Source organism: Pinus tabuliformis, chromosome X (genome assembly GCF_031772625.1).
Source record: "Pinus tabuliformis cultivar Carrire ecotype Pingquan chromosome X, CPIR1, whole genome shotgun sequence".
Lineage (NCBI taxonomy): Eukaryota > Viridiplantae > Streptophyta > Pinopsida > Pinales > Pinaceae > Pinus > Pinus tabuliformis.
Window position 1 is genome coordinate 110,849,231 of NC_142308.1, and position 20,677 is coordinate 110,869,907.

Below are 20,677 nucleotides of genomic sequence, written 5' to 3' on the forward strand. Positions count from 1 at the left end.
ATAAAGCATTTGAGGTTCTTCTATATGCATGTGTTTCAATGGTGTATTGTTATACTTGTGTATTTGATTTATTCTAATCCTTGAATCAATTATGAATGTATGCTTCTTGTAGTTTCCCTCTCTTGCCATTTTGCAGGATCTTGGTGTAGCTGGGCCAGTGAAAGAGCAAGGAGTTGGGAGCAAGCAGAAAGGAGAGAAGATTGGATCAACCATTAGCGAAAGACATCGGTTAGTGGATCTCTTTCTCCCCTATTCTACTTTCATAAAGAAGAAATCTTAGATAGCTTTGCTTTGATTGTTGCTGAGGTACTATCACCCTTAGAGTGGGATAGGGTCATTCCGTAGTGGATACTTTTCCCAACAACAGTTATCCCATGCCTCCATGCTAAATGATCCTGAATGGATCCTTCAATACCTGGATCCCAAACAATTCTCTAACCAAGCCTGCTCTCAATAGATCCACCTAGATCCCAATGCCACCTAATTCCCAGGACCTGTGGGTTATGATACCACCTTAGTTCTCCATCACTTCCTGTGCTTAAGGGTCCATGTTATGATAGAAACTTGGCTAAGAGTGTCCTCCTTAGAATCATCGAATCAATATAGTACCAACTCATAATCTCTTGCCAATCCATGTTGTGGGAAGGATGAATACCTGCACATGGAATAGAATTATTATGTTGATTTTGCTCAATGCCCCACTCATGCTACTCCACCCAGTCACTCAACATGATCTGTCTAAAAAATTATGCCCTGTTCTCACCAATGTATAAAGGTGGGTTGGTAGTGTTGCAAGCCTTTTCTACGTACTCCTGTAGAGGCATTCTCTGGAACTCTCAACTATATTCCTCTTGGTTCCTTGTGGGGGATTTGAGTCATTCCTTAACACTAGACAACTTGGCCATTGACTTGACACTTACCCCTATGAGCTCTTCGATTTTCCTATTCTCTTGTAAGATAGTGTGTCAGAATGTCCAGACTCTCTACTTGAAAATCATAAGATCTATCTTGAAATGCATGATTTTTTCCCGAAAGTACTCTACTCGAAATTTTGATGCCCTATTGAATGCCTCTATATTTGTTTGCACCAGATTCTCAACTATCATAGCTCCAGCTTGAACCTTTGAACGACTCTCTAGAAATGGTTCATCCTGCATACTATATGTGTTATGTTGCCCCTAATGATCATGCTCATCATGCCAATTTATTAATACTCGCTCCTCATTTGATTCTCCTTAAAAGTCTTCTTCCTGGCCTTTTCCACGTGTAGGGAAAATATGTTGTTCACCCTCTCTGGTTGTCAAGCATGGATGTACTGGAGGACCGTTATCTACACCTCATTGCTCATACTCTTCATGGACGTCCTCCTGGATATATATGGACTCAATTGTACAATATTATACCACATCATCAGGAGGAATTACCTCCTTCCTTTCCCCTTGTACTTTGTCAAGCTAACTGATTATCATCGACTTGTTTTGAAAGTCAATCTAAAAAAAATTGTGATGTTGCTCACAATATGTACTTGACTGCTTAGATCCTTCATTTGTGCTCTCCTGAAAACTGATGAACTCAACTATGGATGAATCCCCATGATCTGAAGGAGTCTCCAACTATTTTCCCTTGTTTCCTCCTTATCACCTGGACATGAATGGTTAAGTTCCCAAGGTCCCTTGCAGAGAAAACATAGTCCTCTCCTTCTTAGTTCATTCTTTCTGCAAGTTTTACTACCTTTGTTCTTGATTCCTCCATCAATAATTTTAAGATCCTTCCTAGTCAACACCCTTTTGAGCAATTTTATGTTTTGCATAACCAACTTCTAGACTAGATTATAGGCAGTTGGAGATACAATTAGTTCCTTTCTCCAAATGGTCAATAATTTGGATCTCAGTTTCTTGTAGATGTCAACATATCCTTCTAAAAACAAAGACATAATATTCTTCATGCTTTTTTTGATACTGTCTGGATGAGTTGATGTAATGTTGGTGTAAAATTTATGGAACATCTGAAAGATCAAGTCCTCACATTCCAGATTCAACATGAATGTGCCAAAGCTAAACTCTACCATGAGTTCTAAGATTCTGTGTTGCTTCTGAAAGGTAGGAAGCATGATGTTTTTTAACCCCTGAAGAGATTCTACTATTAGTTTCAATACCTCTCTCATGATATCATTATTGTAAGGTAGTAGTGGCGATATTAAAGTTATGATCTTGCTGAGACAATAAGAAATTGTAAACCTAACCTCTTCATAAGGATGCTCCCAGAGTTTGGGTTGTATCAACACAATCATGGGTGGATTGAGAGCCCAACTGAGTTTCTTCCATTCTGGATGCCCCACCCTGGATAGAAACTTTTCTAATTCCTCCAAATTAAGAAGTTCTATGACTAACTTTGTTCATTGTAATTTAGATCCAAGTTCAAATAGACACATGCTTTTTATATCTTCCTTCCGAATATCCTTTGATTGCTGAAGGCTAACATTGACCTTCCAAGAGAAGGGATTGGTGTTCTACTCTTTCTTATGATCTGTAAGTTGTTTACATTTTTTATTTGAAAAAATATTGTGGCCCAGAGAATCAACTAATGTATTACTATGTTGATTCTTGAAGCATTTCAAAAGGTAAAGTGATGACATTATGGATTGGAATCAATGGATCACTGTGTTTAGCCTTCCTTCTCTTTCAATAAAATCAATTTACAACCCTTTGAGACACTAATCTCTACTAGGCTTGAAAGGAAACAATTGATATATCTTCAATCTCCTTGCAGTTTGGCCTTTGAATATAATCTTTCCCATTAAACACAAAAATTTGTTCCTTTGGATTCACTCCCATTAATTTGAGGATGATATATGGCATAATATGTTATGGCTTGAAGAAATTGGACGAAAAATATAACAAATATCTTCCAAGCTATTTTATACCCAAATTTTATTTTTATCTCACTAAGATAATCACCTCACTTTATTTTAATAAACCTCTCCAATGCATAAAACAATTAAACATATAATGTACCACACTATAAAAGGGCATTAAATTTCTTTATTTAATTATAACGACCCACCACGACAATTCAATTTGACTTTTACCAGATTTTAAGAGCTCTGAATGGTTATGCATTCAAACCCCTTATGCCAGATGAAAGAAAGACCTTGGCTGAGTGATGCGACCCTTCGCCCTGAAGCTTGACCTTCACGTCATGCCCCAACCCCTTGTCATATCTGTGATTTTCTTGGTATCAGTTTAGACCATGGCTCTAACTCGATCAACTCCTTGTGGCCCCTCCATCTACCTACACCCTTGTCTCCATGCAATGATTTCCCAGTGGCTCCCGGATTTGACCCCTGTCTACGCACTGAGACAATGATCAAACGACCTCCATAATAATGCACTGATGATGGATCGGATTTCTTACGACCTTGGTGCACTCCCTTTTCCCTCAACTCCAATGTGACTATTGTATTGCTCGACCTGTACATAATCGATATGATGACTCTTATAATCTATTGTAAGACCCCTTTGTGTGTGTATGTACGAAAAAGAAAACCTTTCCTTGTAAATCCTAATGTTACCAAAGTGCTTCGTCCATAGGATTCTTCTCTTTGTTACTAGTCCCATAATTCAAAGCATAATGACCTCTGTGTAATTTGATTTTGGCGTTAATTGTGTCAGAAAATAAGGGATTTTGTCCCCTCCCAAATAATCATGAAACTCGACCTTTCAATGGAGTTCCCCAAAATATATTCTACTTTGCAAATTATTTTCTTGGCACGTTTCTCACCAGAATTAAACAGGCAACCAAACCCCTCTGCTTGTGGTGTGAGTTGGTGGTCCCTCGGTCAATTTCAGTAGTGACGATCGAAAATCTAATAGATGTGACCCTTTGGCCTTTTCACGCGACAACCAATCTACGATAGTGATTCTTGCAGCAACGACTTTGACTTTGAAAGTCCGGCGCGACTGACCTCTCGACCCTCCTACAGCCTTCGAGCTCCTGCGTGTTTGAAATTATTTCATCATTCCAATAGTTGGCCCAGTGCTAAAAAATATGGTTCCTCAACCCTACAACCTCCACATGAGAGTTTCTTAGTGGTGACTATTATTCAACGGTCCCCCAAAACCTCACAGTCTCTCCTTTTACTAGTGCATGGTATATGTAAAGAAGCATGTTCAACTTCTTCACTTATAGCAGAAAATGATGAGTTGATTCCCTGCCTATAAATAATGTTGGATTAATATATCATTGTGATGATGGCATAGTCTATGGCGTAAGAGTCAGATGATGATTGGTAAGGATGACCCCTCGAATAGTTGCAAGATGAATACTAATTACGACATTTTTTTGTTCCCCTTTTGCAATCACTCCATGAAAGTATGTAAGCTCCCACACCCTGTGTTCTCGTAACCAGTGGATCGTCCCCTTTCGACCAACTTATTTGATATGTGTTCCAATCCTTCGTGTAACTAGTCTCTTTGCCCATTCACATGATAATTATCGTCCTAGGCTTGTATGAACTCTTGGCCCTCAGATGTCAATTGATAATTAGTTGATCAGACTTGCCTGAGCGATCTGTGCGGCCTCTCGTCATTAGAGTGGTTGTTGCCACAACGAGTAAGTCCCCTACAAATAAATCAAAGAAAAACATGAAAACCATAGAAGGATTTTTATGCAATCAATCTATGCTACAAGAAGATTTCGGCCTCTTGAGATGATTAGCATCTTCAATCTCCCACGAGAAGGGTAAATTCCAGCAAATAAATCTCTTACAGATAAAATTAATTGGCCAACTAGGGTAGTTACAAAAAACCACCGAAATTGGACAAGTTACTAGCTAGGGTGATCAATGGAGAATCATCGAAGACTAGTTTCCCTTGATCCTCGATATACAATAAAAACACCCTCAGGCTGTTATCCAAGTGGATATTGGTGGCCACCCGCCAATTCCACTTGGACCCCCACCATTGTTTCTTTCAGGTTTTTAGTTTCCTTAATTGTAGCATAGTTTACTTTTTTTAGCAGTTTTCCGGGTCCAAAACTTCTGGAGCTGTTTTGAGCCTCTAAACGACGTTTTTTTGGCAATCTACCGCCAACAATTCTTTTTCTATAATCATCTTTTTCATCATATTCCTATGGGAGATCTTTCCAATGGGGTATCATGTGCGTCAAACGAAGATAATATGACCAAGTCACGACCCCGGGAAGTTGGTTGTCCAACTAACCCCAACGGGGCCCACAAACTCTTGGTGTTACATCGCCTTGGGTTAGGGTTTTAGTTGTTTAGGGTTTGCTCTTATTTTTCAATAATAAAAAGGCCCTTGAGCCTCATTGTAACGCAGTTCAGAGGCATGTAGCGGCCACAACTCTTCTCAGAGATAAGCTACCATCGCCCGAGCTAGTCTTATTTCCATTCTGTTTGGAAGCATATTTTAGTATTTGATATTAATGAAATGAAGTGTTATTTCTATTGCATCTTTGTATTTATGATTATATCTGTAATTTGTTGCGTTCCTGTTTAAATCTAGATCACTGGTATCAGAGCGGTCTACTCTTTCTCTGTTTTTCTTTGCATGTCCCCGATGAGGTCGGGATATAAGGGGTTAGGGCTTGAACTGGTTGAACATTTGCAAGACCAGCCTCACAAATCCCGACGGCCTCCCATGGCAGATGAAAAGAAAGACAAGGGGGTAGGAGATCCTATCAAAATCTTGCTTGAAGAAGCCCTCGAGTGACAAAGGAACGCGATGATGGACAACTTTGCCCAGATCCTTCAGTGATTACCCCAAGGGCGACGTATCTACTTCCGGCAGCTACTCTGGAAGTGCCACACCCTTTAAGGTACAAGTTAACTTTGACATTCCCATATTTGAGGGTCTGATAGATGCAGACGTTGTAGATAAATGGTTAAATTTTCTAGAACGATATTTTTCAGTTCATGATTTTTCCAGTCGGGAAAGGATCACTTTTGCACTTCTCAAAGAAGCCCCCTACATCAAGGATTGGTGGGAAACCTATTGTGAGCAGAAGGATGAAAGTACAAACTCACTGTTTTTAGCCACACCCACTTGGAACTCATTCCGGGATGCCATTAAGGAGCAGTACTACCCCATTGGGAGCTATGAGGATAAATACATAAAGTGGAAAACGTTGCGATAGGGAAGGGATCAAGATGTGTTAGAGTTTACCAATGTTTTTCATACCATTCGCATGAAGTTAGGTATCAAGGATTCTGAGAAGCATTTGGTTCTCAATTACCACGACTGCCTGCATAGGTACATCTAGGACGATATGGAATTCTTGGACATCTCCTTGCTCAACACGACATACCGATATGCCATCAAGATCGAGCAAAAGTTTAAACAGAAGAAGTGAGACTTTGGATTTGTGAATCTGAAGCAAGGGAAAGGTGCCCCCAAACCGTAGAAAAAAGGGCAAAGCCAAGGTGGGGCGGCCCAAAACAACCCGCCAAAGCCTCAAGAAAAGAACAATGCCACGAAGCAAAAGAAGGACACAGAAAGTGGTGTGAGTTCCATAAGAGCTCCATTCACAACACAAGTGAGTGTCAGGCCAAGCAGTCACTAGTGGTCGAGCTAAATGCTTCAGAATCAGATGCATATTCTGACTCTGACTTAGAACTTGACAAGGGGAATGACAAAGGGAAGCAGATTATCGATGCGGAGCCCAACGCCACCATTGCCACCATGAATATCTAGAAGAAGGAACTCGAAGATCCAAAGGAGGAGGAGAACCTCTTCCACTCCCAGATGTGGGTAAAGGGTTCCCCGCTACAGTTCATTGTCAATAGCGGGAGCCAAAAGAACCTCATTTTGGCAGAGGTCGTGAAGCGATTGGGATTATTGACCAGAGTACATCCACAACAGTACACCATCTGGTGGCTTCACCAAGGACTGGATCTTCGCATGAGCCAGTAGTGCCGCCTTCCATACAACATCAAGCCCTTCACGGATGAGGTATTATGTGATGTTGCTCCCCTTGATGTTTGTGATGTATTATTAGGCCAAGCATACTTATGTAAGAGACATTCTATGTATGATTCAAGGCCTCGTGTTGTTATTGTTACTTTGGGAAATAAGTTGTACAGGATACAAGAGGTGGCACCACCTACCGCCATCTCTTTGGTTATTGCAAAACAATGCAGTAAGCTCATTTCCAAAACCAGGAAATTTGTTTTCCTAGTGATACGCCCTTAGGGAAAGAAGAAGACGGTGGCCATGACTTCCAGAGAGGGCCCCTCCGCACAACAACAACATATGGAAAAGGTCGTGGAGGAGTATGAGGACATCTTCACCTCCCCCACAGGGGTGGCTCTGCACTATCAGGTTAAGCACTCCATCGATCTGACCCCAGGTGCGCCGCTTCCAAATGGACCAATCTATCGGCAATCCGTTATGGAGAATGACGAAATCAAGAGGAAGATTTAGGAGCTACTACCGAAAGGTCACATACGTCCAAGTTCATCACCCTGTGGGAGCCCGGTCATGTTGGTACAAAAGAAGGATGGGACTTCGAGACTTTGTATTGACTATCGGGCGCTGAACAAGATCAATGTCTGAAATAGGTACCCGATCCCACGGATTGATGACCTTCTGAACCAACTGAAGGGGGCAAAATATTTCACCATGATCGAATTGAAATAAGGATATCACCAGGTACTAATCGAACCCTCCAATGTGTGGAAGACTGCCTTTGAAGCCAAGGAGGGCCTTTTTGAATGGTTGGTTATGCCTTTCGGGTTGAAGAATGCTCCTGCTACTTTCATGAGGTTGATGGATGACATATTGTGGCCATTCACCAACTCATTTGTAGTGTTTTACTTGGATTACATCCTGATCTTCATCCAGAGTTGGGAAGAGCACCTCCACCACATCCGACAGGTTCTCCAAACACTGCGACAACACAAGCTATGTGCCAATTTGGAGAAATTCACTTTTGGCATGACCCATGTTCAGTATATGGGATACATTATTGATGAATGGAAGGTACAAATGGATCCAGCCAAGATCCAAGTCATTCAGGATTGGCCAGCTCCAACCACTCTAACAGAGCTCCGCAACTTTCTGGGTCTTGCCAATTTCTACCGTAAGTTCATGTTGGGATTCTCTCATATCACTTGGCCCTTGAGTCAAGTCACCAAGGGAGGAGCAAAAGAAAAATTCATTTGGTCTGAATCTCAACAGAAGTTATTCACAGAGTTGAAACATCGCCTCTTCTCTGCACCAGTGCTCACATTACTAGACTTACAACAACCATTTGAGATTGAGACAGATGCATCTAACTATGCTATTGGGGCAATCCTTACTCAACAGGGGCATCCAGTGGCATATCACAGTGAGACACTTTCAGACACAGTGCAGAAGTATCCCACTTATGACAAAGAGATGTATTCCATTGTGCAGGCCTGCTGTCAATGGAAGCATTACATTTTGGGGAAGGAAACGGTCATCCACACAGACCATCGGCCCCTACAGTTCATATAGACGCAAGGGAAGTTGCAGAATGATCTCCATTAGAAGTGGTCCACATACCTGCAACATTTACATTTGAATATCAAGTATACGAAGGGAAGCACCAATAATTTTGCAGATTGCCTCAACCTACCACTAATCATGGTGTTAATCACCGTTCTCAACTCTTGTGGGAACAAGACTTCTGATTGGCCACTTCTCTACAAAAGCAGCCCAGAATTCAGCCACACACACCAGACGCTCTTGGAGGGTCAGCAAGTTCCAGATTTTCACCTCCAGGATGCCCTATTATGCCACCTGGGACACTTTTGTGTTCCTTTAAACGAGCGTGCCAAGATGATTTGGGAAGCACACTACAGTCGGGACGCTGGGAATTTTGGGGTCGAGAAAACGGTGGTAGTATTGCAGAAGTATTTCTATTGGACGAATCTTCGACAGGATGTCGGGAAGTACATCAGATCCTGCACTGCCTGCGCTATTTCCAAACCAACCATCAAGAAGCAAAGACTCTATACTCCACTACCTACCCCTAGTCGACCTTGGGAATCCATCTCCATGGATTACATGTTGAGCCTTCCTTCTACTAAGCATGGCAATGATTGTATTTTTGTGGTCATCAACCGATTATAGAAGATGGGCATTACGGTTGCCTGTAAGAAGAATATCACAGCAGAAGCCACTACTAAACTCTTCTTTGAACAAGTGTGGGTACGCTTTGGGATCCCATATTCTATCATCTCAGATCAGGACAACATGTTCCTCAGTATATTTTGTTTCAGTCTCTGGTTGATGCAGGAAACCAAGCTCACTAAATCCACAACTTTCCATCCCCAAACTGATGGCGAAACAGAGGTAGTCAATAGGATGATCATACACGTTCTGCACATGTACAACTCAAAGCATCCACACACATGGGATGAGAGCCTCCCCTATGTCCAGCACAACTATAATCAGGCTCTCCATAGCTCGACCGGCCATAGCTCTTTTCAGGTGGGCTTGGGATTCCAACCACTATGTCCCATTGATGTGGCCATGCCATTTGCAACTACTTAGCAGATTCGGCTCATGTCCAGTCTGAAACTGATAAGGAAAATAGCTTCATTGAGCACATCCAAAATACCCGCCAGCAGGTGCACGACATTCTGGAGAAATCAAATGCCAAGTACAAGCAACGACATGATCAACATAGGGTGCCACACAAGTTTCAGGTGGGCAACAAAGTCTAGTTGCATTTGCAAAAGGAATGCCTTACTGGAGCCTAGCAGAAAGTCAAACAACTCTGATATGGTGCTTACACCGTTACCAAGGTTGTGGGATACAATGCATTTGAGCTCAACATTCCCCCATTCCTTGGTCTACACCCAATTTTTAATGTGGACTGCCTTCGACCATACTTCCCACCATTGCTAGACACATCAGACATTGCAGAACAACTCACCTACAGAGTTAAATCTAGATTGCATGGAACAAGCCACAACTGATCAGATCATGGAAATGCAAATAAAGCACACTCGCCAGCAAAAGATCAAATTGTATCGAGTTATCAAAGCAGGCCAACTCCTTAACTAGGGAAAATGGCTCACCAAGGACCAAGCTCAACAGAATTTTCCTCATCTCGTGGAGGAACTCAACGCAATGGGGACCATTGCTTCCTAAGGGGGGAGGAATGATCTAGGTGGATATTGGTGGCCACCCGCCAATTCCACTTGGACCCCCACCATTGTTTCTTTCAGTTTTTCAATTTCCTTTATTGTAGCACAGTTTATTATTTTTAGCATTTTTTCGGGTCCTAAACTTCCAGACCGTTTTGAGGCCCTAAACAACGTTTTTTTGGCAATTTGCTGCCAACAATTCTTTTTCAAAATGTCTTTTTCGTCGTAGTCCTCGTAGAGATCTTTCCAACGGGGTATCATGCGCATCAAATGGAGATAATATGACCAAGTCGCGACCTTGGGAAGTTGGCTTTCCAACTAACCCCAATGGGGCCCATAAACTCTTGGTGTTACATCTCCTTGGGTTAGGGTTTTGATTGTTTAGGGTTTTCTCTTATTGTTCAATAATAAAAAGGCCCATGAGGCTCATTGTAATGCAGTTTAGAGGCATGTAGCCACCACATCTCTTCTTAGAGATAAGCTACCATCACCCAAACTAGTCTTATTTCCATTCTGTTTGTAAGCATATTTCAGTATTTGATATTAATGAAATGAAGTGTTATTTCTACTGCATCTTTGTATTTATGGTTATATCTGTAATTTTTTGCGTTCCTGTTTAAATCCGAACCAGATTGGTAGCATGCACAACTTTGATACCACTGTAAGATCCCTAACAACGAAATTTTTAATAAATCTGGCACCCTTGAGTGTTCTAATTAAAATGCTTGCAAATAAAAACAACGAACACCAAAGTGATTTGGAAATGAAGCCTCTTATTTATATTAATAACTGAAAACAAGATACATGCTCATACATGACATAACAAAGCCACTACCAATGCTATATGAATGCTCAATAATGACTAATCTAAGACACTAAAGCCCACTTGTGAATCTTGGATGGATCCAATAAACAAATGTCACTGTTGGGTATTCGTCCCAGGATCAAGTTAGAACTGACTATGCCAAGTCCTCAACAACATGCAATAAGATAGACAAATTCAGGATGGTCCAAAATCCTAGCTCCTATCCCCTTTTATAGGCTTAATTAACTCTCTAGAAACCTTATTTTATTATTTTCCCTCGAAAACCGAAGGCAAATACCATGGGTTGATACCATGGGAAAATACCACGGTAAATACCATGGGCAGATTTTGTGCATTTTGACCATATCAAGAAAGGCAATATTACATCCTTTCAACATGATCCTTGTCATTTTCATAATTGTCCCATTCTTCCTCTCTGTTACACCATTCTACTGTGGTGTGTATCTAGTTGTAAATTGCCTTCTAATTCCATGGTGTTTGCAGTAATCATGGAATTCCTTCGAATCATATTCTCCACCACGATTTGATCTCGATACCTTGATCTTCCAATCACTTTGGTTCTCTGCTAAGGCTTTGAATTCTTTGAACTTTGCAAAAGTTTCAGGCTTCTGCTTGGGAAGTAAACCCAAGTCTTTATGCTATAACCATCAACGAAAGTGAGGAATTAACAACTTCCACCAATTGACTTTGTCTTCATAGGTCCACACAAGTCTGTATGAACCAACTCTAGTGGTTGCTTTGCTCTATATGCAACTCCTTTTGGAAAAATCTCATGATATTTCTTTCCTAAGATGTAGCAGGTTCTTTGATGGGAGGTAATCCTCTAACCATCTGTTTCTGCTGCAACAATATTAAACCATAGAAATGCAAGTGTCAAATTGAAAATGCCATAACTAGTAATCATTAGAACATGCAACTGTAAAAGAACTGACCTGATCACTTTGAAAGTGCCATAACCAGTAATCATTATAACATGCAACTATAAAAGAACCAACCTCATCACTGTGATTCATGATTAGAGGAAAAATTTTGTTTCTCATCATCTACACCTTTTCTATCAGCTGCTTGTGTGGGGCTTGTCATATATAACATATTCTTGTCCTTGAAAAATGACCATGTATTTTTTTTGCATTAACTGATCAACACTAAACAGATTATGTTTGAGACCAAGGACATAATATACCTAAGGACATAATATACCTATGAAATAGTTTTCCGATTACACTACGCATTTTCCTTCCATCTAAATTCTTCTTGTTTACTCAAACGAAGAATTAACGACATGGAAACATGGTGCATATATTGTGCAGCGACAAAGAAGGGCTGCACACTAATAAATCAATCAATCGGGGATGACCATTAATATCTGTTTCAAGGTTTCCATCTGATCGCGAGGGAGTTTGGTGGACACAGCAATACTCTTTCCTCCTTCCCTTCCGGGGAACAACATCATCTGTCCAATTTCTGTCAAGAAAGCAGCCTGCACACTCAGTGGCCTTCCCCATCCGTGGTCTACCTCGTAAACAGGAAATTTCAGAGACATCCCTACCATTGCAATGTAACCGCTTAATACATTTCCAAGAGTTGGGTCTTTGTTACAGCGGCGAAGTTGCGATTCTGTGTAATCTACAAAATTATTGAGGTGCGCCTCTGAGGCACATGAATAGATGACTTCTTGGATGAGAGCCGCAGCAAAGACGATATCCTCCTCCAATAACTGCTTCCCCGTAGTCCCGGCAATAGCGATGGATATGCAGTTCCCAAAATATGTTGGAGGTAATGGCGGTTTTACCCGGCCTCTGAAATCAACGGTCAATAGAAAATAAACGGGCTTGTTCTCAGGGACTTGTCGAGCTTTCATTACGGATCTCCAAAACTGCGTTGCAACTGCTACAAATGAAGTTGATGCGCCGGATCGTTCCTTCAAAGCTTCAATTACTTTTTCGCTGAAATGAAAAGATGAGATTTCAAGATCTATTGCTTCTTCGATAGATTTCTGGATAATACTGTTGTTAGTGTGTTCCACTGAACCATCACTCGTGCTTGTATTGATTTCTGAATATTTTATGGGCAATGAATTATCTGGAACAAACCTGAAAATTTGTGCCTCTTTAATCAAATCAGTGACAACCTTTTCAGCTCTCACATAAAATTTGGGTATTTCACGATTCTTATTGTCCCACTGAAACATTGTTCTTAGGTGGTGAGGTCTATTGGAAATAGGAAGTCCTCTGCTACAATCTGCCCAACAGTTCATGAAATACCGAAAGGAATTCCCGTCGGCAATAACGTGATGAAAATTGGCTCCGATGCAAAATCCGCCTCCCTGAAAAGAAGTGACCTGCAATACCCATCGTTACTTTTGAAACATCATCCATAGGAAAATGAAAATGAAAAGCGAGTGAATTTTTCATACCTATATTGAGAGAACACAAAACTCATTTTTCACTTGCAAAAATTCATGAATCCTTAAGCACAATGAAATCATTTTGTTTCTAATCAGAAGAGGATCTTAGCACATCAATCTAATATTCTAAATCAGACCACTGACCTAGGGCTAACGAGAGCTATAGAAAATATGTATAGCAAAAACATAGATATTTCATGGAACATGAAGATAATTTTGGGTTTTCCAATGCATGAAAATATCCAGGCCAACAAAACCATGCAGGAAAAGTTGGATAAGATGATTTGTCACCACATGCGATTTGTCACATGTGATTTATCACCAGGGACTCCATGCATTTTTCCCTGATCAAGTGGAGGACGGAGACTTCTCAAGAAGGGAAAGAGATCACACCAAAAATCAAGAGGGAGACAGGAGGCACCTCGGCCAGCTAGGCGACCAATGAGGGAGCTCTTACAGTATGTACTCCAGAGAATCCCATCACGTTGGAAGAGGACCACTCTTTTTAAACTGAAGGAAAATACCATGGGAAAATACCACTATAAATACAATGGGAAGATTCCATCTATTTTAACCATATCAAGAAAGGGAATATTACAAATCCTCCCGCCCAAAGATTGCTTTCCCTCAAGGAATCCACTTCTATCCACAACAGAAGCATTTGCACATTGATACCAGGATCCCCTAAAAAGGAGTGTGTTATCCCATGCCTCCATGCTAAATGATCCTAAATGGATCCTTCGATACCTGGATCCCAAACAATTCTCTAACCAATCCTACTCTCAATAGATCCACCTGGATCCCAATGCCACCTAAGTCCCAGGACCTGTGGGTTATGATACCACCTTAGTTCTCCATCACTTCCTGTGCTTAAGGGTCCATGTTATGATAGGAAATTGGCTAAGAGTGTCCTCCTTAGAATCATCCAATCAATATAGTACCAACTCATAATCTCTTGCCAATCCATGTTGTGGAAAGGATGAATACCTGCACATGGAATAAAATTATTATGTTTATTTTGCTCAATGCCCCACTCATGCTACTCCACCCTGTCACTCAACATGATCCATCTAAAGAATTATGCTCTATTCTCCCCAATGTATAAAGGTGGGTTGGTAGTGTTGCAAGCCTTTTCTATGTACTCCTGTAGATGGATTCTCTAGAACTCTCAACTATATTCCTCTTGGTTCCTTGTGGGGGATTTGAGTCATTCCTTAAAACTAGACAACTTGGCCATTGACTTGACACTTACCCTTGTGAGCTCTTCAATTTTCCTATTCTCTTGTAAGATAGTGTGTCGGATTGTCCAGACTCTCTACTTGAACATCATAAGATCTGTCTTGAAATGCATGATTTTTTCCCGAAAGTACTCTACTCGAAATTTTGATGCCCTGTTGAATGCCTCTATATTTGTCTGCACCAGATTCTCAACTATCATAGCTCCAACTTGAACCTTTGAACGACTCTCTAGAAATGGTTCATCCTGCATACTATATTTGTCATGTTGCCCCTCATGATCGTGCTCATCATGCCAATTTATTAATACTGGCTCCTCATTTGATTCTCCTTGAAATTCTTCTTCCTGGCCTTTTCCACGTGTAAGGAAAATATGTTGTTCACCCTCTCTAATTGTCAAGCATGGATGTACTGGAGGACCATTATCTACACCTCATTTCTCATACTCTTCATGGACATCCTTCTGGATATATATGGACTCAATTGTACAATATTATACCACATCATCAGGAGGAATTACCTTTCCCCTTGTACTTTGTCAAGCTAACTGATTATCATCGGCTTGTTCTGAAAGTCAATCTGAAAAACATTGTGATGTTGCTCACCATATGTACTTGACTGCTCAGATCCTTCATTTGTGCTCTCCTGAAAACTGATGAACCCAACTATGGATGAATCCCCATGATCTAAAGGAGTCTCCAACTATTTTTCCCTTGTTTCCTCCTTATCACCTGGACATGAATGGTTAAGTTCCCAAGGTCCCTTGCAGAGAAAACATAGTCCTCTCCTTCTTAGTTCATTCTTTCTACAGGTTTTACTACCTTTGTTCTTGCTTCCTCCATCAATCATTTTAAGCTCCTTCCTAGTCAACACCCTTCTGAGCAATTTTATGTTTTGCATAACCAACTTCTAGACTAGATCATAGGCAGTTGGAGATACAATTAGTTCCTTTCTCCAAATGGTCAATAATTTGGATCTCAGTTTCTTGCAGATGTCAACATATCCTTCTAAAAACAAAGACATAATCTTCTTCATGCTTGTTTTGATACTGTCTAGATGAGTTGATGTAATGTTGGTGTAAAATTTATGGAACATCTGAAAGATCAAGTCCTCACATTCCAGATTCAACATGAATGTGCCAAAGCTAAACTCTACCATGAGTTCTAAGATTCTGTGTCGCTTTTCTTCTGAAAGGTAGAAGCATGATGTTTTTTAACCCCTAAAGAGATTCTGCTATTAGTTTCAATACCTCTCTCATGATATCATTATTGTAAGGCAGTAGTGATGATATTAAAGTTATGATCCTGCTGAGACAATAAGCAATTGTAAACCTAACCTCTTCACAAGGATGCTCCCTGAGTTTGGGTTGTATCAACACAAGCATGGGTGGATTGAGAGCCCAACTGAGTTTCTTCCTTTTTGGATGCCCCACCCTGGATAGACACTTTTCTAATTCCTCCAAATTAATAATTTCTATGACTAACTTTGTTCATTGTAATTTAGATCCAAGTTCAAATAGACACTTGCTTTTTACATCTTCCTTCCGGATATCCTTTGATTGTTGAAGGATAACATGGACCTTCCGAGAGAAGGGATTAGTGTTCTACTCTTTCTTATGATCTGTAAGTTGTTTACATTTTTTATTTGCAAAAATATTGTGGCCCAGAGAATCAACTAATGTATTACTATGTTGATTCTTGAAGCATTTCCAAAGGTAAAGTGATGACATTATGGATTGGAATCAATGGATCTCAGTGTTTAGCCTTCCTTCTCTTTCAATAAAATCAATTTACAACCCTTTGAGACACTAATCTCTACTAGGTTTGGAAGGAAACAATTGATATATCTTCAATCTCCTTGCAGTTTGGCCTTTGAATATAATCTTTACCATTAAACACAAAAATTTGTTCCTTTGGATTCACTCCCATTAATTTGAGGATGATATATGGCATAAATATGTTATGGCATGAAGAAATTGGATGAAAAATAAAAAAAATATCTTCCAAGCTATTTTATACCCAAATTTTATTTTTATCTAAGATAATCACCTCACTTTATTTTAATAAACCTCTCCAATGCATACAACAATTAAACGTATAATGTACCACACTATAAAAGGGAAGTAAATTTCTTTATTTAATTATAGCGACCCACTACGACAATTCAACTTGAATTTTACCAGATTTTAAGAGCTTTGAATGGCTATGCATTCAAACGCCTTTTGCTAGATGAAAGACAGACCTTGGCTGAGTGATGCGACCCTTCGCCCTGAAGCTTGACCTTCATGTCATGCCCCAACCCCTTGTCGCATTTGTGTTTTTCTTGGTATCAGTTTGGACCATGGCCCTAACTCGATCAATGGTAATAGCCCTTGGCATAACTACCACATGACTCCTTGTGGCCCCTCCATCTACCTACACCCTTGTCTCCATGCAACGATTTCCCAATGGCTCCTAGATTTGACCCCTGTCTACGCACTGAGACACTGATCGCACGACCTCCATAATAATGCACTGATGATGGATCAGATTTCTTATGACCTTGGTGCACTCCCTTTTCCCTCAACTCCAATGTGACTATTGTATTGCTCGACCTCTGCATAATCGATATCATGACTCCTATAATCTATTGTAAGACCCCTTTGTGTGTGTATGTACGAAAAAGAAAACCTTTCCTTGTAAATCCTAATGTTACCAAAGTGCTTCGTCCATAGGATTCTTCTCTTTTTTAATGGTCCCCTAATTCAAAGCATAATGACCTCTGTGTAATTGGATTTTGGCATTAATTGTGTTAGCAGATAAGGGATTTTGTCCCCTCCCAAATAATCGTGAAACTCGACCTTTCAATGGATTTCCCCAAAATACATTCTACTTTGCAAATTATTTTCTTAGCACGTTTCTCACCAGAATTAGACAGGAAACCAAACCCCTCTGCTTGTGGCGTGAGTTGGTGGTCCCTCGGTCAATTTCAGTAGTGACGATCGACAATCTAATAGATGTGACCCTTTGGCCTTTTCACGTGACAACCAATCTGTGATAGTGATGCTTGCAGCAACGACTTTGACTTTTGAAAGTCCGGCATGACTGACCTCTCGACCCTCCTACAGCCTTCGAGCTCCTACGTGTCTGAAATTATTTCATCAGTCCAATAGTTGGCCCAGTGCTAAAAAATATGGTTCCTCAACCCTACAACCTCCACACGAGAGTTTCTTAGTGGTGACTATTATTCAACGGTCCCCCAAAACCTCACAATATCTCCTTTTACTAGTGCACGGTATATGTAAAGAAGCATGTTCAACTTCTTCACTTATAGCAAAAAATGATGAGTCGATTCCCTGCCTGTAAATAATGTTGGCTTAATATATCGTTGTGATGATGGCACAGTCTATGGCGTAAGAGTCAGATGATGATTGGTAAGGATGACCCCTCGAATAGTTGCAAGATGAATACTGATTACGACATTTTTTTGTTCCCCTTTGGCAATCACTCCATGAAAGTACGTAAGCTCCCACACCCTGTGTTCTCGCAACCAGTGGATCGTCCCCCCTTCGACCAACTTATTTGATATGTGTCCCAATCCTTCGTGTAACTAGTCTCTTTGCCCATTCACATGATAATTATCGTCATAGGCTTGTATGAAATCTTGGCCCTCAGATGTCAATTGATAATTAGCAGATCAGACTTGCCTAAGAAATCTGTGTGGCCTCTCGTCGTTAGAGCGGTTGTTGCCACAACAAGTAAGTCCCCTACAAAAAAATCAAAGAAAAACATGAAAACCGCAGAAGGATTTTTATGCAATCAATCTATGCTACAAGAAGATTTCGGCCTCTTGAGATGATTAGCATCTTCAATCTCCCACGAGAAGGGTAAATTCCAGCAAATAAATCTCCTACAGATAAAATTAATTGGCCAACTAGGGTAGTTACAGAAAACCACTGAAATTGGACAAGTTACTAGGTAGGGTGATCAATGGAGAATCATCGAAGACTAGTTTCCCTTGATCCTCGATATACAATAAAAACACCCTCAGGCTGTTATCCAAGTGGATATTGGTGGCCACTCGCCAATTCCACTTGGACCCCCACCATTGTTTCTTTTAGTTTTTTAGTTTCCTTAATTGTAGCATAGTTTACTATTTTTAGCATTTTTTTCGGGTCCTAAATTTCTGGAGCTGTTTTGAGCCCCTAAACGATGCTTTTTTGGTGATCTACCGCCAACAATTCTTTTTCTATAATCATATTTTTCATCGTAGTCCTATGGGAGATCTTTCCAACGGAGTATCGTGCGCGTCAAACGGAGATAATATGACCAAGTCGCGACCCCGGGATGTTGGTTGTCCAACTAACCCCAACGGGGCCCACAAACTCTAGGTGTTACATCTCCTCGGGTTAGGGTTTTAGTTGTTTAGGGTTTGCTCTTATTTTTCAATAATAAAAAGGCCCTTGAGCCTCACTGTAACGCAGTTCAGAGGCATGTAGCAGCCACATCTCTTCTCAGAGATAATCTACCATCGCCCGAGCTAGTCTTATTTCCATTCTGTTTGGAAGCATAGTTCAATATTTGATATTAATGAAATGAAGTGTTATTTCTACTGCATCTTTGTATTTATGATTATATATGTAATTTGTTGCGTTCCTGTTTAAATCCGGATCAGTGGTATCAGAGCGGTCTACTCTTTCTCTGTTTTTCTTTGCATGTCCCCGATGAGGTCAGGATATAAGGGGTTAGGGCTTGAACTGGTCGAACATTTGCAAGACCAGCCTCGCAAATCCCGACGGCCTCCCATGGCAGATGAAAATAAAGACTAGGAGGTAGGAGATCCTATCAAAATCTTGCTCGAAGAAGCCCTCGAGTGACAAAGGAATGCGATGATGGACAACTTTGCCCAGATCCTTCAGTGACTACCCCAAGGGTGACATATCTACTTCCGGCAGCTACTCTGGAAGTGCCATGCCCTTTAAGGTACAAGTTAACTTTGACATTCCCATATTTGAGGATTTGATAGATGCAGATGTTGTAGGTAAATGGTTAAATTTGCTAGAAGGATATTTTTCAGTTCATGATTTTTCTAGTCGGGAAAAGATCACTTTTGAACTTCTCAAAGCAGCCCCCTACGTCAAGGATTGGTGGGAAACCTATTGTGAGCAAAAGGATGAAATTACGAACTCACTGTTTTCAGCCACACCCACTTGGAACTCATTCCGGGATGCCATTAAGGAGTAGTACTACCCCGTTGGGAGCTATGAGGATAAATACATAAAGTGGAAAACGTTGCGATAGGGAAGGGACCAAGATGTGTCAGAGTTTACCAATGTTTTTCATACCATTCGCACGAAGTTCGGTATCAAGGATTCTGAGAAGCATTTGGTTCTCAAGTACCATGACTGCCTGCACAAGTACATCTAGGACGAGATGGAATTCTTGGACATCTCCTTGCTCAACACAGCATACCGATATGCCATCAAGATCGAGCAAAAGTTTAAACAGAAGAAGTGAGACTTTGGATCCGTGAATCTAAAGCAAGGGAAAGGTGCCCCCAAACCACAGAACAAAGGACAAAGCCAAGGTGGGGCAGCCCAAAACAACCCGCCAAAGCTGCAAGAAAAGAACAACGCCACGAAGCCAAAGAAGGACACGGAAAGTGGTTTGAGTTCCATAAGAGCTCCACTCACAACACAAGTGAGTGTCAGGCCAAGCAGTCACTAGTGGTCGAGCTAAAGGCTTCAGAATCAGATGCATGTTCTAACTCTGAGTTAGAACTCGACAAGGGGAATGACAAAGGGAAGTAGATTATCGATGCAGAGCCCAATGCCACCGTTGCCACCGCGAAGATCTAGAAGGAGGAACTCGAAGATCCAAAGGAGGAGGAGCACCTCTTCCATTCCCAAATGTGGGTAAAGGGTTCCCCGCTACAGTTCATTGTCAATAGCGGGAGCCAAAAGAACCTCATTTTGGCAGAGGTCATGAAGCGATTGGGCTTATCGATCAGAGCACATCCACAACAGTACACCATCTAGTGGCTTCACCAAGGATGGGATCTTTGCATGAGCCAGTAGTGCCACCTTCCATACAAC

General features: G+C 40.9%; 1 protein-coding gene across 1 annotated transcript; it reads right to left on the reverse strand.

Annotated features, from left to right (window-relative positions):
* Positions 1-12,303: 12,303 nt before the first annotated feature.
* LOC149138664 (BAHD acyltransferase DCR-like) lies at positions 12,304-13,152 on the reverse strand. Its single transcript, XM_089450449.1, has one exon. It carries the CDS (start codon positions 13,150-13,152, stop codon positions 12,304-12,306), a length of 849 nt encoding a protein of 282 aa, XP_089306575.1.
* Positions 13,153-20,677: the final 7,525 nt, after the last annotated feature.